General features: G+C 36.4%; 1 protein-coding gene across 4 annotated transcripts in view; it reads right to left on the minus strand.

Annotated features, from left to right (window-relative positions):
• The window catches only part of ct (homeobox protein, cut), a 460,014-nt gene that overhangs the window by 250,054 nt on the left and 182,434 nt on the right, over window positions 1-27,526 (minus strand). Inside the window, exon 1 of one of the 4 annotated variants that reach the window (XM_090164188.1) lies at window positions 13,938-14,097. The exons of the other annotated variants lie outside the window; for them this stretch is intronic. Within the exon in view, the coding sequence (XP_090020314.1) occupies window positions 13,938-13,958 (21 nt within the window). The 5' untranslated portion in view covers window positions 13,959-14,097. Of the gene's footprint in view, window positions 1-13,937; window positions 14,098-27,526 lie in introns of those variants that run through there. 4 annotated transcript variants of the gene reach the window in all.

Below are 27,526 nucleotides of genomic sequence, written 5' to 3' on the forward strand. Positions count from 1 at the left end.
TCCAAATATTTTGGCTATATACTTTGTTTCCCTTACTAAAATTTTCTAAAGTATTTCCAGGGCCCCCACTCAAATCTTCTATTTTTTTATAGCACATAGAGGATTATATTTCTAAAAATATAGGACTTGATAGGACTATTTTTACAAAATTATAGGATTTTATAGGACTATATATGCTATTTAATTTACTAGCTTTACGCATTTAAAAACTAAATCTATATTTATAGAAATAAAAAAATAAAAACTATTTAACCATGTTAACAAAACAAAAGTATAGACTAGAATGACTTGGTATAGGAATTTATCCTATAGATCTAGCAATTTAACTGAGTGGTTGGATTTGAAATGGGCAAAATATCAAAATTATACGATTTTATAGGACTTTTGAGGGATTTTGCTAAGAATATAGAATGTTATAGGACATTTTCGAAAATATAGGATTTTATAGGAATCATACGACCTCTGGGGGCCCTGTATTTCAATAAAAATCTCATAGAAGTCTATAGAATGCATCAGGATTTCTATTAATATTTGTATTGGAAGGCCTCAAAAATGTATATCTATAGAAAAATTAAAATTGTTTTTATAGACTACATATAAATTTTGTTACTGTTTCTATAGTATCTTCTGAGTTTTCCAAAAAATAGACTTGGTGACGATGCACCCATTGTACAAAGTTAAGAACACTAATTTGAACGCGACTAAATACGCTGGTAGATGGCGACAGGATAGTCGAAACTCCCCTCTTTCATTAGGCGTATCTTTATCTTTCGGTGGGAAAATGTCGTTCGTGTATTTGTGTTGGAACACGAATATCTGGACAAACAGCAAAAATCGTGAGTCGAGAATTATTTAAAAAAACACAAATATTTTATTATACTTCGTGCGTTAACAAAAACACTTTAGCTTGATTAAAAAGAACCGCCTAGCTTATCCCTAGCCTTAATATTAACAAATAAATACGACATACATTAAACGGGACATTACGACACACAATCGACTTTGTGACAAAATATCGTAAAAAAATATTATACCCCATCACAAAACAACAAAAAAACGTAGTTGTTGTCATTATAACTTCTTTACTTAGCGTAAAAATGTTCAAATAAACAAATCTTCCCGATTGTAAAACCTTGTAAACGCCAATTTCAAAAAATGTCGAGTTAATAGTAAAATCGAGTCTAAATTTGAATAGTACACATACTGTAAAAAATTAGAAATATTCGTCGACGAAATATACTAGCAAATACCACTTACATAACAGTAACGTAATTCAAAATAACAAATGAACTATACTAGCAAATACCACTTACATTACCATATAAAGAAACGTAATTCAAAATAACAAAAATTAATTACAAGGTTTTGCCACGATAGGAAAGAAATAAATCTATGAAATATCAATACGGGGAGTTTTCGGTGTGATCAAAAATAATTGCCAAATTCCAGTTTCACTCGTACCCAAAGGGTAGGGAGCACGTCAATTTTGAAAAGCTATATATCGCTTTTATGGGCCATTAAATTCCCGAAATAAGAGACGTTTCCTATCCTAACCCTTTGATTTGAAAGTAGTCAAATATAGAAGGTTCGGAATAGTTTTCTCGGTATCGCAATTTCGGCAAATAGTTATTATCAACCGCGAAGCCAATAATTAACGGCAACAACGCAAATTTTGTAGCCCTCGTATTAATTAATAATCGGTAATTTTTGGCCAAACATGGAATTAGAAGAGATACAGAGAGTGGGCAAATAATTACCAACGAGTCCGTCTGGTGCCTGCGAGGGATCGGACTCCGGGTTTTTTTTTTTCAAATACGCATCGAATAAAAAACCGGCAAAAAAAAGAAGAGCGGTTTTACGGATCTTAATAATAAAGAGCGTTTTCTTTCAAGGCTATAATTGCGTCGACTTTTTAAGCGATCACCGTCCGGAGTTTTATTATTGACGAAGGAGAAAAAAGGGGCACGCCGAAGCCGCGGCCGCGCCTTGCTCGGCCTATCAACCCGGATCCATAACCACCGATTTTATACTCCGCAATTCCGACATACTCTCGCGCCGGCATATTATAGAAAATATAAATCCCGCATCAATCAGCTATTAGTATCTGGCCAAAACTTGGCCTCGGGCACTCGATATTAGCGCATCGAGTCGGTGCCAGACCGCGAAACACGTCGAAAAAGCGCTTAATCGCTCCCTCCTAATCAAATAAGCGATCGTGTCTACATGCCCATACTTTCCCTTCTTAAATATTCTTAGGGAAAAATCTTTCGATCGGCGTATAACTTATTATACAACTGATAAGCTACGTATAATATTTCTTTTCGATTTGTAATAAGTTGCCCTAGGGCCCATTCTAAATTATTAGACCGATATATCTTCTTATCGAAGAAGAATATATTAATGTATATATTAATGATCATAAATTGATGTACATATTGGCGGCAAAAAAAGTTTAAAAAGACATACTGAGGTAACCGAAGACGAGTTTAAGAAATGCCTATAGATATTAATTTTATTTAATTATTGAATAGTTATTGTTGGGATTGGCTGATTTAAATCAACTTGATTAAAATCACGATTTAAACCGCGATTTTAATCAATGATTTTTTCAAAAAAATCGTTGATTTAAATCAATTTTTATATAGTAGTTTGGAAAAAGAAAAACCTGGCCAATTGCTATAATTTAGGTTTAAATATAATCTTTCGTGTACTTCCCCCTAATGTTGCATTGGATTCTACCTGTGGGTGGAGATTCCGCCTAATTTATTTTGTAAAGCACCAAAAAAGGTTTTAAAAAATAAAAAATTATATGATTAGCCTAAATTTAATAAATTCATTATACATATATATAGATTAAGTCTTTAAAAATTAAAACATAGTGGTTTTAGGTAAAATTATGATACTTAATTATATAAAACTTTGAAATTTTAATAAAAATCAAAAAATCAATAAAAATCTGATTTAAATAAAAAAAATCGATTTATTTGATTTTTTTAAAAAATCAAAAAATTGCCAACCCTGTGTTTAATACATCTATGGAAATGCTATTGCATTTTATAACAGTAGTTTTCAACCTGCGTACCAGGGGTTACACGGAAACAATTCAAAACATATATAAAAAGGTTAAAAACCCAAATTAGGGTTGCCAGTTTTTTCACAATCAAATTCTCTGGCTTTTCCAGGTTTTCCCTTACCATCTCCGGAGATTTTCCCTGACTTATGTTGTGCCAAGATTTTTTGTTTTTTAACCTATATTTTAGAAAAAGTTTCCTATTTGTAACCGAAATTAACTTCCCTGATTTTTAGACTAATTTTTAAAATTCCCTGACTTTTCCCTGATTTTTATACTAATTTTTAAAATTCCCTGACTTTTCCCTGATTTTTATACCCATATTCAACATCCCTGACTTTTCCAGGAATTCTAGGTTTTCCAGGTACCGTGACAGCCCTGCAAATAACAGATTTATAATCTAGCCTATTCTACTTCATATTTGTATTGTTTAGATTAATAAATTAATAAATCAGCAGTTTTGTTTATAAATAATTATAAATATTATTATTACATATGATAAATTATTTTTTTATAAATAAAAAATCATATATATGATATCTGAGGCGTTTTCGTTTTCAAAAATTGGTTTTCCAAACACTGCGGCCTTGCCCATCGACCCTCGAGATATTATTTAATTCCTAAAATTTCAGGGGTTTGGTTTCCGCGAAAAAAAAAGGTTTTAGAGCATGGATAACCATAGTAATTCCACAATATTTTACAATACATTTAAAATTAAAACAATTCACAAAATTACCTTCTACAAATTTTAAAATATCATTACGAACCTGGTATCGTATAGGAACGTTTATGAATTAAAATCTGACTGGTTTTCCCGGACATTTTTCCAATATTTCGAACTTTATTTGGTAATAATACCCGTGTTTTCTTTACCAAATGAAAATCACAAACTTAATTACATTTTATTACAATTTGTTAAGATCATTAAAAAAAGTCAACTATTTAAATTTTATTTTAAAAACAACCCCTTTGTCCCAACGACGCCATCAATGTCCAAAATACCTATGCACTGTTAATAAAATCCATTTTAAGTACAGCCATCATCCAGCCTTTTCTTTACTCTTAAAAATATGGGAGTTAATAATTAACTCGGTAATTAACGGTTAACGAATATAACCCACTAATCTCAACCTACTCAAAACGGGGGAAAACGACACGCAGAAAAGATTCCAAGGTCTTATGCAAATTAGAAACACCGCGTAACGTTCGATACAAGAAGCGGACAATCCTATAATCTGCATCAACAAAATATAACGACTAAAAATTGATAATTTCGCGGCCCGTCCTATAAAAGCGTTTTAATTACAATCTACAACATCGATTATTAGGCGAAAGCGGATCTGACAATCGAGACAAAAATTAATAACCGTTCTTTGTCGCGGATTCCCCGGAAAATTCCCCGAAAAAAAACCATGGAATAGGGTTCCTTTTTTTCCTAGAATCGAGAAATCGGCGGTTGGCTCTGTCTCCCAATGGCCAGTAGCGATAGCAATATCATACAAATTATACCGACGTTTATATAATAACTCCAATCGAAATATGCCGTGAATACCATTTACACACGAATAGAACGTTCGCTAATTTGAATCGCTATTTTAATGGTTATAAGCGACGACAAAGACCGATATACGAGAATATATAAATTACAATAAAAAACCCTCGGAGAATAAGAAAAAATGCCTTCTGCATAAATTAAGGTTTGGCTCATCGTAGAATGAAAGAGATTCGATAATAAATGGTTTAGGACAAAGAATCGAGCCAAGTTTAGGGGTGTTACCGCCGTATACATGGAAGGGGGTGCCGTGTACGAGAAGAGATGATAGGTTACGCTTCAATGCGCTATTATAAGCGGGGGGCACACGCGGTGAGCGATGGATGTTGGTGCGTAAGGCTTAAAAAATTAATGATACTTTCGCCTCGAAAAACAAGTATCGGAGAGTGCGATTAACAAGAAGGCATACATCATATTAACGGAGGGGAAGCGCGCGTCCTACCTGCAAATATCTGCCCACGCTCGAAAGGTTTTATACGCCGCGTGCTCCTTGCAAAATAGAGCTCATTTTCGTCCAAAGCGTGATACCAGCGTTTAGTCGCAATTATTGCGCATTTCATAACGCGATAGCTCGGTCCCTCCCAATAACTTTGAATCAGTTTACCTGCCACAAAGTTACTCGAACCGGGCTGTGGCTAGGCGTCAGGAGAAAACGATTCCAGGGACCCATCATCCCATGTTCTTCCGTTCTAGGTCTGGTTCACCCCATACCTGTGCCTTACATAAGGGGTACATTGGGTTACATTTGTCAATATCCAATACACAGTTCCGTTCTAGGTCTGGGTCGCCCGATTACTGGGCCTTACATGAGGGGTACATTGGGTTACATTTGTCAAAATCCAATACACTCTTCCGTTCTAGGTCTTTTTCACCCGATACCAGGGCCTTACATGAGGGGTACATTGGGTTACATTTGTCAAAATCCAATACACTCTTCCGTTCTAGGCAGGGGCGTAGGAACCAGGGGGGGGGGCAAGGGGGGTAATGCCCCTCCCTAGAATTTTGCTGGGAGGGGCAACTAATGTTATTGCCCCCTCCAGCTTTTTGGTCAGTAGAAATCTTCACAAGTCTCAAATTCTCATTTTAAAAGAATAAAAAGCTTATAGAACCTCAACTGTGTTTAAATTTCAGTCTTTTCCCGCCAATTTACGTAGTAGTAAAAGGTACACATGCATTCGGAGAAGCTACACTCGATTAAAAATTCAAAACAATTCTCCAGACCCCTTTTGGTTTCTCTTTGCCCCCTCCAACATCTAAAACGTTCCTACGGCCCTGGTTCTAGGTCTGGTTCACCCGATACCTGGGCCTTACAATGAGGGGTACATTGAGGTACATTTGCCAAAATCTAATACACTAACAAAACTTTTGTAATCCACTTGGAAACCAAAAATGGGCAAAAATTAGAAAAAAATCTCGTAAAAATTATAAATGAACGCCAAAATTATATCTGAAAATCTGAGCATGACGTAGATAATACGTCACCAATGCTTTTTCCAATCGGGATAAAAAAGCATACCAGTATGGCGGCCATAGCTTGACTTCACGCTGTAGCAACACTGGCAATGGGAGGTAAGTATTTTACAAATTGAAAGCCAAATTATCGAGTACCATAATTTTAGATTAACCTATGCACCGATTGCAAGGATAATATTTATACCTAAAAAATCTCGGTTTATAGATTGAATTTTGAAATCAGGGTATCATCGTGACACGGATCAAGCTTCAATTGTAATGAGTTAATCGTTAATTACTAATGCTGTTTAGTGATTTGGTCGTTATCCTAAGAATTCCAGGTTTTCTCACAATATACTTAATTGTTCGAATCGCTTTAAGTTCTATGCTGAATGTATTTTAAATAATATTAGTTTCAAGATTAATTTGTTTGTTAGAACAAAACTTCGCGATTATAAAAACAGATATTTTTTGGACTTTCATAGGTAAATACCGATAAGAAACAGTTACCTCGAAATTGGTTTTATATTAAACTGTAAAATTACAATTGATTCTAGACGATTGCTAAGTCTCTGTTAATAATCTAATTAAAATGTGGTAAACAGATAAATATTTCCAGATAAACAGAAAACCGATAACCAAAATACTTTAAATTTATCGAATTACTTATTATATAAATTTTTCAATCAAAACGAAATTAACTTTACCTATGCTATAAATGGTACATTATCATAAGCTTATTAATAAATTCGTTTTCGCTTTTGAAATTGGTTAAATTGTTACATCGGGAAGAAGATTTAAACAAAACAAATATAGGGTTGTAAATTTCGAGTCGTTGAAATTAGCTACCGCCATCGGCTGCGGGTGTAAAATATAAAGATACATTTTACAGGCATCGCCAAAATATAAATCACACGAAACAATGGAGATTTAAATATTTATTATTTGCGGATTCTTATTACGAGCAACATCTGTTTTTTTCCTTGAACGTTTGTCACCACCGCTGTTAAACATAACGCTTTAACCCCTCTCTATAAGCGTATAATCATATTTTTTCAATAATATGGAGCGCCTGTTACCAAAAATATGATCGGGGGACATTTCATCTGGCGCGGCTGATTGAAGTTGGAGGGAAAACTTGGCGACAAAAAATGTCCTTCACAATTGTATTAATAACGCGACACAAGACTCGTATTAAACAGCTATAGGGACTATAGTTTTAAGGGTATAATCCAAAACTTATAATGAAAAACAGATTACGATGCTAGTCGAGTTTACAGGGAGGGGATTTGATTGTTGACAACATAATTTTGACGCTGCACCTTAATGAATAAACTCGCCATTGTCAGTTGAAATTTATACGTTGCAATAACAATTAAATCACAAACGGTCGAAAATGCCTTTTTTTCGGGTCAATGTTCCTTAATTCTCTAATTAATATCACAAAAAAATGTCTAAAATCATATAACATTAAAAATTGTATACATGTATATTATTTGGCGTAACGACGAATAGGTGATTTTATAAAATAAAAACTAGTATAGATGTTTCTATGAAATAAAATGAATAAAAGAGTAAAAATTAGAATACGTTGCCTCTTAAGTCACAAGTCTATCGCCCGTGCAAATGAGAAACTAATAAAGCCTGGTTTTGTGACGTAAAAGCAACATATTCTATGGTTTTATTTTTTATTCATTTTATTTTATAGAAAAATCTATTAACTAAGAACGTTATCTATACGTGTCAATTAGTTAAAAGCTTTCTTATTTAATTGGAGGATCTTCTACAAGGCAGACTTCAAAATCTGGCATCGTTAGGATAAAAAAATCAATTCCCAGCAGCGGCGCATGGAGTAATATACCATCTGCTCGGTTATAATATAACCAATAGAAAAATATTGTCGTTTCGCTACAACCCGATCGGATCCTTAATCATTTCTTAACAACGAGAGAGAGAGAGCGAAAGAGAGAGAGACGAGTATCAGGTGCCCGCGGGTGAAACAGGGCAGCAGGAGTGTCGTCTTCATTATAAATTCGGTAGCCGCCACCACTCTACGCCCCCCCCCCCCCCCCCCGTTCCCTACAAAGCTACAATGTCTATCACACTTTGAGCAACGCGCGGAAATGGGGAGAAGTTATTTGACTTACGACCGAAAGAAAAACTATTAAGGGAGGAACTCTCCACCAATGTCGATAAAAAGAAAGTTAGTTACTTTAATCGCCTTTATATTCAAATGAAAACAATTAAACGCTTAGCGTCCTACCTTTAAATGAGTGCGCAGATTTGTATAGTCTTAGTCACGAATTTTTAATCGTTTAAGCTAGCTAAAGGGGTTTCTATATCTCCCAAAAAAAGGTTTTGTACTCGAAAATTTGCAGAATTTACCCCGAAGAAAAATTATACGTGTATTTATACTTGCTCCCGATTGGTTGGTATTAATTAATAGTGTTTTTCGTTATTCATTTACTTACTTTTTCGTTATTCCTTAAGTTACTTTCCCCGGCGGTATTCCTAAAGTTTAAGTTACTTTCCCCGGCGGTATTCCTAAAGTTGAAGTTACTTTCCCCGGCGGTATTCCTAAAGTTGAAGTTACTTTCCCCGGCGGTATTCCTAAAGTTACTTTCCCCGGCGGTATTCCTAAAGTTACTTTCCCCGGCGGTATTCCTAAAGTTACTTTCCCCGGCGGTATTCCTAAAGTTACTTTCCCCGGCGGTATTCCTAAAGTTACTTTCCCCGGCGGTATTCCTAAAGTTACTTTCCCCGGCGGTATTCCTAAAGTTACTTTCCCCGGCGGTATTCCTAAAGTTACTTTCCCCGGCGGTATTCCTAAAGTTACTTTCCCCGGCGGTATTCCTAAAGTTACTTTCCCCGGCGGTATTCCTAAAGTTACTTTCCCCGGCGGTATTCCTAAAGTTACTTTCCCCGGCGGTATTCATAAAGTTACTTTTCCCACAATTCCTAAAGTTACTTTTCCCACAATTCCTAAAGTTACTTTTCACGCAATTCCTAAAGTTACTTTCCCCGGCGGTATTCCTAAAGTTACTTTCCCCGGCGGTATTCCTTAAGTTACTTTCCCCGGCGGTATTCCTTAAGTTACTTTCCCCGGCGGTATTCCTTAAGTTACTTTCCCCGGCGGTATTCCTTAAGTTACTTTCCCCACAATTCCTAAAGTTACTTTTCCCACAATTCCTAAAGTTATTTTTCCCACTATCCCTAAAGTTACTTTTCCCACTATTCCTAAACTTACTTTTCCCACTATTCCTAAACTTACTTTTCCCACTATTCCTAAACTTACTTTTCCCACTATTCCTAAACTTACTTTTCCCACTATTCCTAAACTTACTTTTCCCACTATTCCTAAACTTACTTTTCCCACTATTCCTAAACTTACTTTTCCCACTATTCCTAAACTTACTTTTCCCACTATTCCTAAACTTACTTTTCCCACTATTCCTAAATTTACTTTTCCGACTATCCCTAAACTTACTTTTCCCACAATTCCTAAAGTTACTTTGCTCACTATTCCTAAACTTACTTTTCCCACTATTCCTAAACTTACTTTTCCCACTATTCCTAAACTTACTTTTCCCACTATTCCTAAACTTACTTTTCCCACTATTCCTAAACTTACTTTTCCCACTATTCCTAAACTTACTTTTCCCACTATTCCTAAACTTACTTTTCCCACTATTCCTAAACTTACTTTTCCCACTATTCCTAAATTTACTTTTCCGACTATCCCTAAACTTACTTTTCCCACAATTCCTAAAGTTACTTTGCTCACTATTCCTAAAGTTACTTTTCACGCAATTCCTAACGTTACTTTCCCCGCTATTCCTAAAGTTACTTTTCACACTATTCCTAAAGTTACTTTTCACGCAATTCCTAAAGTTACTTTTCCCACAATTCCCTAAGTTACTTTTCCGACTATTCCTAGTTACTTTTCCCACTATCCCTAAAGTTACTTTTCCCACTATCCCTAAAGTTACTTTTCCCACTATCCCTAAAGTTACTTTTCCCACTATCACTAAAGTTACTTTTCCCACTATCACTAAAGTTACTTTTCCCACTATCACTAAAGTTACTTTTCCCACTATTCCTAAACTTACTTTTCCCACTATTCCTAAACTTAATTTTCCCACTATTCCTAAACTTTCTTTTCCCACTATTCCCAAAGTTACTTTGCTCACGATTCCCAAAGTTACTTTTCACGCAATTCCTTACGTTACTTTTCCCACAATTCCTTAAATTACTTTTCCGACTATTCTTAGTTACTTTTCCGACTATTCCTAGTTACTTTTCCGATTATTCTTAGTTACTTTTCCGACTATTCCTAGTAACTTTTCCGAATCTTCCTAGTAACTTTTCCGACTATTCCTAAAGTTACTTTTAGTAATTTATCGTAATATTTTGAGTAATTTTTTCGATTTTCCACGTGTCATGTTTTCGAAATTCAGTTAGTTAAGTAACCCTGACAAATCAACCACACATTTACAGCCAATATATCACCCAGCTCGCAAATCCGCTACACACGGTACATCATGTACAGAGAAAGTAAAATCTAGACTAAAGTTTGGGGGGAAAGAGGGGCAAAAGGGAACATAAATTAATCGCGTATTCTGAACACGGAACAAAACGCGTCATCGGTTTTGGTCGCGTTCGGAGGTTTAATCTTCGAATATTGTCTTTTTATTTAAATCAAGGAGCCATTTTATCAACGAATTTACTATGCTAATTGAGCGATTCTTTCTCCCAAAATAAGTCAGTTTTCCTGTCGCGCATAACATTACCAACATACGGCGCGTTTCTAATATTATTCCGATCGAGTCGAGGGGTGGTTCTCGCGACGACCCTCAGCGCGCCTTTGACCGAATTAAGAACCATCAATTGGGAAGACTGGTAACACTGCGGGGCCCGTCTTTGAAGGGAATAAACTAATAATTACTCCGGAAACACCGCGTTCTCGAGAAACCCCGCTAAATGGTGTATATACGTATAATTTCCCCTTTTCAGAGTCGCGCCGAATGAGTGACTGAGTGAGTTGAGCGACAGAGGGCGCGTGAAAGGCGTCATGAAGGAAAGCCAGGAAACAACGGGAAGACACGCGAGAAAACGCTCAAAAAATAAAGTGACCAAAGGGCTCCGCGCCTTAAAGGTTAAATAGGCCGCCCACCATTCGTTATAGTTTTTGTATCACGGTCAAACCTAAGCGTATAGAGAAGCAACGTATCAAAGATAAGGCGGCGGTTAAATATTTATTAAGACTAACAAACAAAAAATGAAAGTGGCGAAATGCGGATTCCGCGCCGTACCGTCGTAAAAGAGACGCGAGACGTATCCGCCATCTGTTGGCCACTAATGGAACTAGCGACTTACTAGTTTCTTTCGTTCGGAGTTTTTTTATGTATTAAAGTTATACATACTTTAAACGCTCTTTGTAAATAAACGCTTATATTGACTGTTATCTAGCGTGTAAAAAGACTTCATTAAGTTACATTAAAGTAGTTTTGTGTTTTTTTAGTAACCTAACGATCGCTTTAACACGTAGACTATAAACCTTCAAGTATACTCTTCGTGGAAATCCACTAAATGTAGTGAAACAAACAGAACTATTTAAACTAAAACTTAGCGAAGGGGCTGGACATTAAACAAAATTGTGATTTGGATTTTGAAAATCAGAAATCCGAAAATGAGTTCGAGTTTTTTAAGCGTGATTTCGGAAAGCCGATAAAGATCGAGATTTCATACTAAAGTTTCGAGATTTCAAACTAAGGTTTCGAGATTTCATACTAAAGTTTCGAGATTTCAAACTAAGGTTTCGAGATTTCAAACTAAGGTTTCGAGATTTCATACTAAAGTTTCGAGATTTCAAACTAAGGTTTCGAGATTTCATACTAAAGTTTCGAGATTTCAAACTAAGGTTTCGAGATTTCATACTAAAGTTTCGAGATTTCAAACTAAGGTTTCGAGATTTCATACTAAAGTTTCGAGATTTCAAACTAAGGTTTCGAGATTTCATACTAAAGTTTCGAGATTTCAAACTAAGGTTTCGAGATTTCATACTAAAGTTTCGAGATTTGTCACCAAGGTTACGAGATTTCATACTAAAGTTTCGAGATTTCATACTAAATTTTCGAGATTTCATACTAAGGTTACGAGATTTCATACTAAACTTTCGAGATTTCATACTAAAGTTTCGAGATTTGTCACCAAGGTTTCGAGATTTGTCACCAAGGTTTCGAGATTCGGCACTAAGGTTTCGAGATTCGGCACTAAGGTTTCGAGATTCGGCACTAAGGTTTCGAGATTCGGCACTAAGGTTTCGAGATTCGGCACTAAGGTTTCGAGATTCGGCACTAAGGTTTCGAGATTCGGCACTAAGGTTTCGAGATTCGGCACTAAGGTTTCGAGATTCGGCACTAAGGTTTCGAGATTCGGCACTAAGGTTTCGACATTCGGCACTAAGGTTTCGAGATTCGGCACTAAGGTTTCGAGATTTGTCACTAAGGTTTCGAGATTTCATAATAAGGTTTCGAGATTTCATAATAAGGTTTCGAGATTTCATAATAAGGTTTCGAGATTTCATAATAAGGTTTCGACATTTCATAATAAAGTTTCGAGATTTCATAATAAAGTTTCGAGATTTCATACTAAGGTTTCTAGATTTCATACTAAGGTTTCGAGATTTTGAACCGTGATTTCGAGATTTCGTGACAGTTTCGTCAGATTTCCAAATTTTCAAGTTTATCAAATATTTAATTTTCCGCGTTTCACCCACCGAAAACTAAACGAATCACGTTTTCCGGAAATATTGCAGGCGCAAACAAGAATCTATATCCGAAAGTACAAACGTTTAATTCTATACCGATTAGTTCGACGGTTAATTATAGTAGCGTAAGACACGCCAAAGACACCTGTCTATCTGACAAAGAGCCAAAACATCTTAGTCACAAAATCCACCCAACAAACTACTTAGGCTCATTGAAGTCGGGTGTCAGTGCCAAAAGAAACAACGGAAATTATTGTCGAATCTTTGGCGGCAAGAGTCTTCGGCGCTGGGAAATAACAACCATTTCGATATATTTTCAATTAGGCTCAGACACACAAAGGCCACCGTCTTTGAACGCGATAACCCTAATTCCCGTTTCCAAAGTATATCGGAATGTTACTTAAAATAAGATGACCGAAATGCAGCCAAATTAGATACGAGCCGACCGAGAACCTAATAATATATATAAGAAAACAATTATTTAGAATCCGCTGATTACGACAAAATCGTTAGCTTAGTCACTAAAATATTTCGCAACGTATTTCTCTCTAAAATCAGCCTAGGTACGCGAAAATAGGCTTACCATTTGTTAGAAATAACGTTAAAATGACTTAAAGCCAACCATTAAAAGTAAAAATTGATATTCTGCACTCACACATTCAGAGTAGTTAAAGGATGCAAAAAAGATAATTTTTTAATTGCAAAAACTCGCGACTTTTTACATATTTAAATGAAGTAAATAAACCATTGTATCTAATTAGGATAGAGTTAACACAAACGCAAAAAAAAACAAATACGTATTTAACAGTCAAAATAGCAATTACAAACTTGACAGGCCAATAGTAAGATAACTTTAAAATAAATAAGCCGGAAAACGGTACCGAATTCGCGTGGTTTGCAAATACAGCAGACGTCAATTGAGACCTAGGCTTAGCGGGCGAGGACGCGAAAAGAAACTGTTCGGCGGGGTAAGGCGCGAGGCGAAGGGGGTCTATTAAGGAAGAGGCCCCGAGATAGATAGGGGTTAAGTATACGACGGGAAGTCAAGTAACTAAGGAGAGAGACAAGGACGCGTCTATGACGAAATTGCCTACCTCATCTTCGCCGAAGAACATGACATTCGCAGGCAGACGTTGTTGGGGATCGGAGATGTCAAAGATGTTTTGATCGGTTCTTCTCCCGCAAGAGCAAGAATAAATACTCAGTAAAGGCAGGCTGCTCGCTGCTCAGGGCAAAAATGCGTCCGACGCAAAACTCCAGCCAAAACTCGACTGTGCACGCGCGTCCGGCGTTGCGCGCGGAGGAGGAGATCTTTCAGAGGGACGAACGAGGGGGAAGGGGGGGGGGCGCTCGACTACGCCGCGCTAAGGCGGCAGCCGCGCGCGCGAGAGGAGGGGTGGGGGGAGCGCAGAGAAACCCGCCGGAATTGTTAGAGGTAAGAAATAAAATTATTGAAATTAACTAAACGCTAGTGGGGGGAGGGGATAGCGATTTGGTGTCGAAAGATCGTACCCTGTCGAAGCCCTTCCTTCCCTTCGACTTGACTCTGCGCAGTATTTAACGCGAGGGAAATAGAACCGCATAGATAAATAAAAACTAAAGCTTCTTAAAAAAAATTTATTAAATGTTTAACCAAATTGAAATGTCATATATTTTCCGGTAATTTGTATCAATAATTCAGCAAATACGAAATCCCAATAGATCACTCGAAATTTCAAGAAAGTAGGAGGTACTGACACGTCCAAAAAATCCCGTCAAATATTTCTTAATTAAGGAAAAATTAAGATAATTAAAAGTTCGAAGAGAGTAGATATGATTTTCCGGATGGGGTAGGGACAAAGACAGGGGTTCGGTGAAGGATTGCTGATGAAAAAATTGAGAATTAAAAGTCCGGAGGCTGAAGATGAGAGCGAGGGGCGATCCGGGATTGTAAGAGGCAGAGAGAGAGAGAGTGAATTAAAGGATGCGCGAAACTTCTCTCAAATCTGTCCAATGGCCGATCAATCTTTTTTGCCGGTCCAGCGCACTCTCCGGCCGCCATCGAAGAGTCCCTCCCTCGTCCGGGGCGGGGGGCGGCCGAGGGGGCGCCCGCACCCCCGCGCGCGCAAGGCCCCCCTTTTAAATCCATCGACTCCCCTTTTATAAAACCGCCGGTACCGCTGTCATATTTCCACTCCAAGGAACTCGAGCCGCCATGGCGCGCTTCGGAAGATAAAAACAAATGGCTTGCCCCCCCTTCCCCCCTTTTTACCCCCCTCTCCCCACTCCGCCAAACTAACACCCTGAAGTCGGAAAACTTCCGTCGACGCTTCCGAGGCCCTCCTCCCGAATTTTTAAGCGCGCTTTTCGAAATGGCCATAGCAAGGCAACACCCGATGAACCGCCCGGTCGCGTTCGCATTTTAGAAATACCTTCAATGCTGGACTCTACCATTTAAATAAAGCGCCATCTACGTTCAATATTTAAAATGTACGGTAAAAATTGTAAAAAAATTTACGTGGCTTTTTTGCTGAAGAAACCATTATTAAGGCTTAGATGGTTGAGAGTTCAATATGCGTTGTTGATTATCCTATTAAATACGACTTCGTTACATTTGCATATTTAATGTAAGATTATTTTTTATCTTATATTAAATATGCAAATGTAACCAAGTCGTTTTTAATTTCATAATAAACCATTATTAGTGCAATTTCAAATAACGCATTAATTATTTATAACGAACCAGGTAGCGCGGTAGTATCAATTTTCACCAGGTCTAGCCTTTTGTATTTTTTTATATACATGAATTTTTTAACTAATGTTTGATCCACTTGCTCATAAACCCTTCTCATCGGTTACCGGCATGACTAAAACGTGTGTGTACCAAGACGTAGACCAGGTCTAGCCTTTTAGATTTATATATAAATATATATATATATTAATTTTTTTAACTAATTTGTGATCCACTTGCCCAAAAATCATTCTCATTGGTTACCGGCCAAAAGATAATAGTCGACGGTAACGCAACGCGCCTTAAGGGCCACTAAAAACTAGTCTTTTCGCTAAGCGAATTCGCAACGTTTCTCGGCCAAAGTAACGAAATGATGGGAACAAACTTTCAGCGTCCGCTAGATGGCGGGATGGGAAGGGGTTGGGAAAAAATTCAAGAGTTGATGCCCAATAATAGGTTTTCATTGGAAGGGTATGGAAGTAGGAAGAATTAGGGTGAGTGAGGCGAGAGGAGAAGATGTCTTTCAGGGGAAGAGAGAGAGAGAGAGAGAGAGATAAAAAGAGAGCGAGTTGGCGGCGACGGAATTTATATTAGCGGCGCGGCGTAGAAGCGATGGCCGACTGCCTCACTTTGCCAACGACACCGAATGTAATGGTGATTGACACTCGGCTTTAATTAACTAATTAGCGAGCCGCATTTTCAGTTAATTGCTTCGAGAGACTAGGGTGGCGCTAGGGTCCTAAAAAGGGGCGACATACCGCGCCTAAAAGTCAATCCGCCCCCCCCCCCAGGTCCGTTCTTTTTCTGATAAGATGGAGGAGCCACCCTGAATGAGAGGAAGTTAACATTATAGAGAATTCAGAGAGAGAAAAAGGCGAAAATCGACGGAGCGTCGAAGCGGGCAATCGGAGATTGTCACGCGTCAGAATTCTGAATTCCCGATTTTTTTCTCTTCCCGCGCGTTTCCAGCGTGGTTCCCGACCCCTGTAACACAACCCCCCCTCCTACAGAAGTCTCATCCTCTCCTTCAAAATATTGAGAAGTTTATGACAAGCATGAACACAAAACCGTAGAGACAAGACCTATTTGGGAAACGCTCGGATGGATTTCATTGCCCCTTCGTGTTAGCGTCCCTGCAGGACGGATAACGATATGCGGTACAGCCCCCGCTACAGGCGAAACACTTGTTAAAGGCTGGTTTCATACAAATATTGGAAAACCATTTGCCTTGATATTTGCCTGATTTTTCCAGGTGCGAGATAGCCTCATTTAAAACTAAGGTACAAAGTTAGTCATTGCATGATTGTCATTTAAACTAAATTGGTTCCATATTATAAATTTTATATACCAAAGTTATTGATTTAAATTTATATACTATTCAAGGTTAGCTTTCTGAACTCTCATAAATTTATGATTTTAATCGAAAAATGTTTATTTCCCCGATATTTCACTGTTTTCCAGGTTTGTAAGGGCCACTCTGGAGTTTGATAAATTTGGTTAAAGAAACAGTAGTTCATTCCTTTCCTCGTTATACCATATTAGGCCAGTCATATTCTTGGATTTTTTCAATCTTATTTCCGGGATTTGGTAGAAAAACTAGTAAAATCAGGAGCTCATCAAGGTGCGTAATCCATTTGGTCGTAAACGATCCAAGGCCAAAGCGCCATCTATTGCAATTACGCCCAAACTAAAATATATTTATAAATATATTTTCCACCATGGCGCTACTTTTGTACAATAGATTATCTAATTGGTCCTAAAAAAACAAAAATTAAGGTGATAATAAAAAGAGAGCCTATTATGCTACAAAACATTTAATAAGCTACCTTTAAATTTAATCCACAAGTCTTCTGGCAAGTCTCACCTCTAAGTTTTCATATCCCTTATTTACATATTTTTAAATATTATCAATGACATCTCACGTCGACTGTCAAGGTTGATCAATTTATCTTTACCCTAACGGTCGCCAAACTATCCGCAAGTTGAAGCGGATATCGCGTGGTCGCCAAAGTGTCATCCTAAGTAATTCCGTTGACAGAGTGAAGACAACGTTCCGTGAGTCTCCTTAGCGAAAAACACACAAAACGAGCGCACGCGACACGCAATTAAAGCTACCGCAGAAACAACATTGCCTACAAAGGAACGTTCCATCTTGGGTGATCGAGTAAATTGAATAAATGCAATAATCGATTTGTACGGAGAAACGACTAAAAGAGGAATCGTTTAGAAACGCATCGATAACAATGAGATTTAAGAGAACTTTAGATTTTTTAATTCAATTTAACGGTTTGAAGCTCAAAGTCGCTGATGCGAATATTTTTCCACGGATATTTCTCAGCTTATTTTTTTTTATTACAAGGGGCCGAAACGAAGTGACGAGAAAGGGGACCAGGATTATTTTTTTTATTCAATGAGGTTGCGCGAATAATTTTCTATTGTGTCGATAATCGGCTCCGATAAGGAAGTCATCCATCTTCATTGCGAACGTCGAACGAAACCGCGTACTTTCGCGTTTAATATTATATTGACTCTGCGGCTGCAACCAACGCCAGGATTTACTTTGTCGAAAGAATTAAGCCCAGAGAGAGCAAGTATTATAGGTGGGAGGAGGTTCGAAGATTCTTTAAATAAGGGTAAGTATTGTGCTCAAGTTTGGGAATTAACATGAGGCTCTTTCATTTTCTACAGTTGATAACAATGGTACAATCATTATTTATTTCTACACCAATAATAAGAAGTACTGACACACGCAATGAGGTACCTTGTTACCAAAATCTCCTCCGCGTTGGGTTTGCAAAAACTTATATTTCGGTAGTTTTCCAATAGGCAACAAAAATAAAATTCCCCGATATTTCCCTGACTTATACAACAAAAGTTAAAAATTCCCTGACTTATCCAGGAGTCCACGTTTTCAGGTATAGCAGGTTTAAGATTTTAGAGGGGCAATTTTCATTCTAAACAGCCAATTCCTAGATTCCTAGAAAAAGGTCAAAGAGGTAAAAAAGACCAACAACTTTTGGGGAAACTAAAATATATTTATTTATTAAATTAAACCGATACGCGGGATAAATAAATTTATTTTAGTTTCCCCAAACGTTGTTGGTCTTTTTTACCTCTTCGACCGTGTTCAATGTTATCTTTAGACCAACGGTGGTTCTCGTTTTCTAGATTCTTAGCCACGATTTTAAGATTATTTCACTAATTTTTCCGAATCCGTTTTCTGGAGGGTGTACTTGATAAAGATGACACTAGAGCAGAACTCTATACCAGTTGTAAATTAAAATAAATTAATTAAATTAACATTTCTTTCAATCTCGCTTTACCATACCTACTAAGCGTTCTAGACGACCATAAAGCAACGAGTGCAAGGCGGAATATTCAATATAAATTAAAAAATATCTTCGAAGGCATCAATGTAGAATTTGACGGGCGCGTGTTACCGGAGACGGGAGATAAAGTTGCATCACGTTTCCATCATTAATTTCGTTCAGCCATGAAGAATGGAGAGAGAGAGAGAGAAGGGGTCTATATATACCCTCTCTTTTATTTTGGGTGTATTCCTCCGCCTCAGCCCAGCCATCTCTCCCAGCCACCCTTATTATGAATGGCATCAGAGCGGACGCAACCAAACCATATTATAACACGTTGAAATAATGGTAAAACGTTAAACCCTCTCGATGGATACGCACGCGCCCAAAAAAATTCCTTTTTGGGTGTCTTCACCCGAAGTCTTCCACCTTTTTCATCGTGGAAATAAAAAATAAAAATCTTAAACACGAGCGCGCTGTTCAACAGATTGAAGATTTCGAAGGAGGACCCCCACCCTAAACACCATGGGTGAATTAAATCTCTCTCCCACTATAATTAGGAGGGTCAGTGGCCATAGTGCACCGTCGATAAAAGCAGCTAGCGACTCTCGAATTTCGGACACGTCCGAGATGAATCTCCGGAATAATATCTGTCCCAATATAATTGCCGTCACGATAGCCCCAAGAGGACGCCACCTCGGGTATCACTACGCCCGGCGGTTTGCAATTTAAGAAGTTGAAATTCGTTGTTGCAAGAAACGGTCTAGAAGGAAACATTTGAAATTATATTACACTGATGGGAATCGAAAAAATTTCGTTGGATGACAGCAAGATAATTTGAAATAACTAGTATATACGGCGAAATTATTTGAAATAGCAAGAATGGACAGAAATTATTTGAAATAGCAAGAATGGACAGAAATTATTTGAAATAGCAAGAATGGACAGAAATTATTTGAAATAGCAAGAATGGACAGAAATTATTTGAAATAGCAAGAATGGACAGAAATTATTTGAAATAGCAAGAATGGACAGAAATTATTTGAAATAGCAAGAATGGACAGAAATTATTTGAAATAGCAAGAATGGACAGAAATTATTTGAAATAGCAAGAATTTACAGACAAATTATTTGAAATAGTCCGATTTTGCAGACAAATTATTTGAAATAGTCAGATTTGACAGACAAATTATTTGAAATAGTCCGATTTGACAGACAATTTATTGGAAATAGTCCGATTTGACAGACAATTTATTGGAAATAGTCCGATTTGACAGACAATTTATTGGAAATAGTCCGATTTGACAGACAAATTATTTGAAATAGTCAGATTTGACAGACAAATTATTTGAAATAGTCAGATTTGACAGACAAATTATTTGAAATAGTCAGATTTGACAGACAAATTATTGGAAATCGACTATATCGCAATTCCCTGACTTTTAGACTATATTCAAATTCCCTGACTTTTAGACTATATTCAAATTCCCTGACTTTTAGACTATATTCAAATTCCCTGACTTTTAGACTATATTCAAATTCCCTGACTTTTAGACTATATTCAAATTCCCTGACTTTTAGACTATATTCAAATTCCCTGACTTTTAGACTATATTCAAATTCCCTGACTTTTAGACTATATTCAAATTCCCTGACTTTTAGACTATATTCAAATTCCCTGACTTTTAGACTATATTCAAATTCCCTGACTTTTAGACTATATTCAAATTCCCTGACTTTTAGACTATATTCAAATTCCCTGACTTTTAGACTATATTCAAATTCCCTGACTTTTATACCCATATTAAATTCAATGACATTTCCAGGAATTCCATTAGCCATGGCACCCCCGAATTTAGTTATTCAAATCCATCGACAAAATCAATCGTAAACCTTAAATTTGAAAGCGAATTTTTACATCCATTGCCAATTTTTTGAGCGACCATCTAAGGCGACTATAATTTCGTAAACAATTATCGGTCAACGGCGGGTGTCCATATATTTAATCCACCCACGCGTTGGGGAGAAGTGGCCGGAGAAGCGACCTTTATTCAGAACGGGCTTTTCACGTCGGGTCCACCCCAAAATCATTATGAAGCCCGCGCCGTTTTCTATATGGTCATCTTTTTCAAAGGTGTTGTCTCGAAATTCGAGCTGTATACTTAAAAAAAAAATCCCCCCCCCCCTTACTCACTCCATCGCGTATTAGCATTAGCTGGAACATAATGGCCATATCACATTTTTAATAAACATTTTCCCAGATATAAACGGGGGCGCTTTTAAAAATTTGATGAATGCATCATTGTGGGTGTAATCCCCGCTACACTAAGAGACATGTAGCTGCGGCTATTCTAACGCGCTTATTATATTTAAAAGTCTTCATTTTCGCAAAAAAAAACCGGGTAAATGAAAAAGATTCGGAACGGTATAGCGTAATAACAATGAGAATACGCGATTCTAGTTGGGAAATTCGCGTTTATCTTATAAAAGCCGACTTTAATTAATAGGTTTCGGGGTCATTCCGTTCTGTAAATAAAATGAACTTAATTAGCATAATTTAACGCGCCAAAAATGTGGTTTCGCGACTACACCTTTCGATACAAACCTAGGTTTCGTTCGCGTTTTAGTTTAAAAAAGTCGCAACTTGGGCTACATTAAATATAGAGTTACGACTTTTTAAAACTGAGGTAACAATATGTAGCACACGCATTCAAATTAATAGTTAGTTAATCAATTAAATTCGTAGAACTTTACTAAAACGTAGCACACGCATTCAAATTAATAGTTAGTTAATCAATTAAATTCGTAGAACTTTCCTAAGCGTAGCACACGCTTTCAAATTAATAGTTAGTAAATTATTTAAACTAGAATTTAATTTCGAAAATATTACTATTCCAACTTAACCCTCTAACAAAACACTAACAAGGGGTGTTTATTGCCGATTTTGTTCAAAGTCGGGCGTAATGTAGACTTATATGAGATATGAAATTTCCAAAAAGAAGACGTTGCACTACCCATTCGATTTTCCATGGCAACCGAAAACGTTTTTGACCACTTAAAACAAAAAAATCTCCTTTTAAAATAATTGAAATTTTCTCGGTTTACCTACAAAAATTTTAAAAATTTGAAATTTTAATTTTGTTTTAAAATTACGAAATCGGTGGTTAAAATTTGAAATTTTTAAAAACATTTTAGTACGTGAAACCGAGAAAATCCCATGCTTTTTTAAATGGATATTTTTTATTAAAATATTTAATGTAGAGTATTTCATATAATTTGAGTAATTATAATTATTACAAGATTGCTGGGAAGCACGCATTAAAAAAACAATTATACAGACATTTCGTTATCTTACCTTCGAAAATAAAATTCTAATAAACGTCATTGTAATCAAACTGTCGTAGCATTTAAATTAAAAATCGGTGTAATATTTTTAATTCAAACTAAACGCCCAAGCGCGGCACTTGGTTCAATAAATATACGATATATACAATATAAGCGATGGTAAAATCGCGTTAATAAATAATGGAGCATCACGAAATGATTGCTGTAAGCGAAATACAATTTTCTATAGTGAATAGCCCGGATAATTCAATTGATGGGGCTGCGGCGAAATCAGTTCAAAGAATCGAAGAGTGACTGAAGAGAAATATTATTAAATTGATCCAAGGTATTCGCTGGCTGCAAAGAAATTGCGCAAAAGCTTTTTCTTAAAGCTCTCCCCATTATCGCGTCAAAACGATCGAAACATTGTCGACGGCGATTGGAAAAATGCTACACGAGGTCATTCGCCATTTCAAAATTCCAGCCGAGTATAAAACACAATAGAAATCTTATTAAATTTAAATTGACCAGTCAGTTGCAAATAAATGATTTCCAATTAAGTGCGGCTCAAAGTAATAAATATTGCTTAAATTGTAACACGCGAGTAACTTTACAGAGATTCAAATTCTAATAAAAAAGGGACTTGCTTTTATCTTCTTTAATAATAAAAAAATAATAATAATCAGCTAGGCTAATACCCAACACTTTTTTCATTTATACTCCCAAACTAATCTCACGTTTTGTTAATTTTAATTAAGATAAAATGGTGTTATTTAAAATAAAAAATAAAGAATTAAGGTAAAATTTAAAATATTAATTATCAAAATAAGTTAAGTGCAGTGGGCCATTAAATCCAAATTAATATAGATCTACGTTGAATAGTCGGAGATCATAAAATGAATGAAGATGTGTCTCAATATTTAATTACCACTTAATTAAATATCCCAAAACTAATTTAAAAGTGAAGTTTTTTAAGCAATTGTTAACGTAGTTAAATGAAATTAAGGTCGAATAATAAATAAAGTTATCAATCAAATCAAACTTAATTGTAGAAATATGTGTAGATTTCAAGACAAAAAAATCGTCATTATCACTAAAATAAATATTTTATACATATGGCATGTAAAGTCCTATCGATCAACGTATCATTTAGCATTTTAACCCCAAGGTTAAAGAATTATGTGCAATACGACTTGGGTGACCTCACAGTACGTGATTTTAATACACATAATTCCTCCTGTGGATTAAGTGTAAAAATTGAAGGTGATAAATGTAGAATAACATTTCACAAAAAGCACCAAAAGAGAAGCCGAATTCAATTTAATTTTTCAATCATTTTGTACATTAACTTAAAAAATCCCAGAGGAATTTTATCGAAAATGAATTTTCCGAGTTAGCTGGTTTTTGAAATAAGGTAGCGAAACGCGAACACGATAATTTAAATGAATTTTACCGAAAAATTAATTGGTAAGAAATTCAAATATCACAATTTAGTGCGTACGCAGGATTGGCCAGAAATCTCACTTAAAATAAAAATTTATTAATGCGACCGAGAACGTAGTTCAGAAATGATCAGTATTAACTAAAAATATAATTTTCAACCAAGTCAACCTTAATTTAAAAAAAAAGTAGATTTGAAGTCGGATATCGTAAAATTACCATCTTGTGGTCCCCCCGGATCGACCATCTTGTGGGGGCCCCCCGGATCGACCATCTTGTGGGGGCCCCTCGGATCGACCATCTTGTGGGGGCCCCTCGGATCGACCATCTTGTGGGCACCCCCGGATCAACCATCTTGTGGAGCCCCCCGGGTCAACCATCTTGTGGAGCCCCCCGGATCAACCATCTTGTGGAGCCCCCCGGATCAACCATCTAGTGGGTCCCCCCCCCCGGATCGACCATCTAGTGGGTCCCCCCCCCCGGGATCGACCATCTAGTGGGTCCCCCCCCCGGATCGACCATCTAGTGGGTCCCCCCCCCCCGGATCGACCAACTTGTGGGCCCCCCGGATCGACCAACTTGTGGGCCCCCAGGATCGACCAACTTGTTGAGTTCCCCGGATCGACCAACTAGTGCAGTCCCCGATCTCCAAAACTTATAGCGGGCTTCCGAGGGCATGCTATTTCCCTTCTAAACGTAATTATGAGAGTTAGGTGGAATACGGTGCGCCCAGTATACACAAATCCTTTAGGATTTTGTGTAAAAAGCAATGGAGTACAGAAACCAAATTTCTAAAGTAATTATAATATTGATAAATGGAATATTATTAAGGAAAATATAAAAAAATAAATAGATAGCAATTCAAAAGCTACCTAATATTATTGAGAGTCAAAGAAGCTTAGGGTACGAGCAAAGTTATTTGACCTTTTACACAATTATAAAAGTCACTTGGAAAACCGGCATCGCGCGAAGTTTTCGGAAAAAAATATCCACCCTCATCTTATTTTTTTTAAAGGGATATAAAAACGCAGATACGTGACCACATTAAAAACTATAATAGCTAAGCGGTGAACTGCCAGGCGCGAGCATGCCCCCCCCCCTCCCCCTTGTACATCCGGCAACGTCACGATCTTTGGGCATTTTCCCGATCAGCGTCAGAGAAGGTCGCCTCATCTCCATTTACCGCGATGCCAATTTAAGAAGTGGATAATAGCCTGTCCGACTACAATGGGGGATGCAACACGACCAAACCATCTATTCTCGACACTGGCAGATTTCATTCTGCGCGTTTCATTTTCATAGGATTAAATTCGATGAATTTTATACAGGGTTGCCACAAAATTTTCAGATTCAAATTCCCTGACAATTTTAAGAGATTTTCCCTGACTTATAAAGGCCAAAATTTTTCTTTTATATTTTACTTTTATCAGAAGTTAATAAATTTAGATGCACTTATATTTCAGTAAAAAGGTTATTGCAATGTTGAAAAAATTCGCCAAACATTCAAGGAAATAAATGATAATCGTGGAATTTGTCATACATCTAGAGTTAAATTACCTTCAAAAAGTGCCCAGATAAAATTGAATTCCCTGACTTTTCCCGGAATTTTTACCAATTCTTAAAATTCCCTGACATTTCCCTGATTTTTAGGCCCATTTTTAAATTCCCTGACATTTCCCTGATTTTTAGGCCCATTTTTAAATTCCCTGACTTTTCCCTCATTTCTCTGACGCGTGGCAACCCTGTTATATATTTTTATTTACTATCAAACTATTTGATAGTTTTCAATGTTGTTTGATTTAAAGCGAGTGATTGTTTTGGAATAATCATTGATTTAAGTCACCCATTATATTTATATGTATTTATGAAATTATACGAACTTAGGTTTTGTGGAAATGTCATTTTAAAGCAAACTCAATTATATTTAACTTTTAATTAATAATTAAATTGAAGATTAATTTAAATTTAAGTTAACATTACCGCTGCACTCACATTATTAATGAATTGGCTAAGAAAAACATGCATAAAACCTTAAAAAAATCGATTAAAATTAATAAAAATCTGATTTAAGTCAATTAAAACGATTTTTTCGATTTTCTTAAAAAGAAACTATAGTTCGAATGAAACTGACTCCTAAACTGCGGGATTTTCGTCTGCTATAGCAAACTCTTTGAGATTTTTCCGGCTGCCCAGCAGACGAAATTCCTGTATTTATTGTCCACTACGTAGCTCTAATTAAACTGAAAACGCTAATTCTGAGCCAAAGCAAAATATTTATTTTCCGAAGTAAACCAAGCGAAAACTAATTCAAGGTAAACAAGTTATTGTGCTACATGATCATTTGGACTGGAATGTTAATCCTACCAAACCCAAAAATAAACGACGTAAATTAAGTTTGAAAAATTTAAAAATTATAAAGACAACCAATTAAGCCATTTTTAAGTCAGTACAGCATACAGGGTATGATTTTAAATTTTAGGTAGACCTTAATGTTACTTGGGAAATGTCTCCATAGGCAACCGTTTTGCCATGGCAACCAAAAATGTTCTTGACAACACAAAATGGAAATTTACAAATTGAATATAACATCTGAATCTTACCAATTTTAAAGGCCTAGGTTTTCTTCTGCCTGTCCCCCTTTAAATTAGACCAACATGTTCAGCGGTTGGCCTACCACCAGGGTATTTGTGCTCCACTAAGTTAATTTAATGGGGGACAGGCAGAAAAAAACCTAGGCCTTTAAGGGTGCAACCTGTAAAAAACTTTTTTATTATTTTTTTATTTATATTTTCTATTTTTGGCATTTTCAATTTTTTTTTTATAATTGGTCCGATTCCCATGTTATTTGTAAGTGGAATCCTTTTAAACTAGAAGGGGCTCACTCAAAATTTAGTTTTAAATTTCAAGGTGCACGGGATTGTTACAGGAAACACGCGTACTATTGAATAACGTTATCTTTTCCGAGGTAATTGCAGTGGTCGATCAGAAATAACTTTTTGAAACCGCGGCGGGCGTCCATGACAAGACTTATCACGCAATGAAGAAAGGGGGGGGGGGGGGTTGCTTCAATGTGGTTATCGAAAAAAGGGCTACTTCATAAAAGAATTAGAGAAGATGAAGTCTTTCCTCCGCCCATAATGCAACTCTCTCGGAGCCAAATTCACGTATCTTCTGGTGATCTCATTTCACATACGGATTTTCTATATAAGCAATTAGGGGTCTTAAAATTAATTTTGCGCGTGAAAATACGCCGCCATGTTAGGGTATAAAAGCGGGTAAATAAGTCTGCTATACCTCACAATGTAAAGGTACTGTGACGCGCAAAAACGTAATTTTGAAATCGGGCAATTTGAGCATTTTCGAAGTAATGAGGGCTAGATATAAGCAATTTATTAATGGTTTTAGCCGGCTTAACCCACCGGATGCCATTGGATTTAACCATATTGGATTTTTAAATTTTTTAAAAAGCCGGTTTTTTGCCCACCCTGAATAAAATTGACTTATTTACAACCCAAATTACTGATTTTCCAAAAATAAATTAAATTTAAATAACTTAAATATGAATAAATCGTAGTAATTTAAATTTTAGTCAAATTACGAAGATAAATAAGTTAAGTTCAGGGTTGGCTGATTTAAATCAACTTGATATAAATCGCGATTTAAATCAATGATTTTTTCAAAAAAATCATGGATTTAAATCAATTTTTATATAGTATTTTTAAAAAAGAAAAACCTGGCCAATTGCTATAATTTAGGTTTAAATATAATCTTTCTTGTACCCCCCCCCCCTAATGTTGCAATGGATTCTACCTGTGGGTGGAGATTCCGCCTAATTTATTTTGTAAAAGTACCAAAATAGGTTTTAAAAAATAAAAACGTATATGATTATTAGCTTAAATTT

This window comes from Leiobunum rupestre, chromosome 11, assembly GCF_980474605.1.
Source record: "Leiobunum rupestre chromosome 11, qqLeiRupe1.1.hap1, whole genome shotgun sequence".
In the NCBI taxonomy this organism is placed as follows: Eukaryota; Metazoa; Arthropoda; class Arachnida; order Opiliones; family Sclerosomatidae; genus Leiobunum; species Leiobunum rupestre.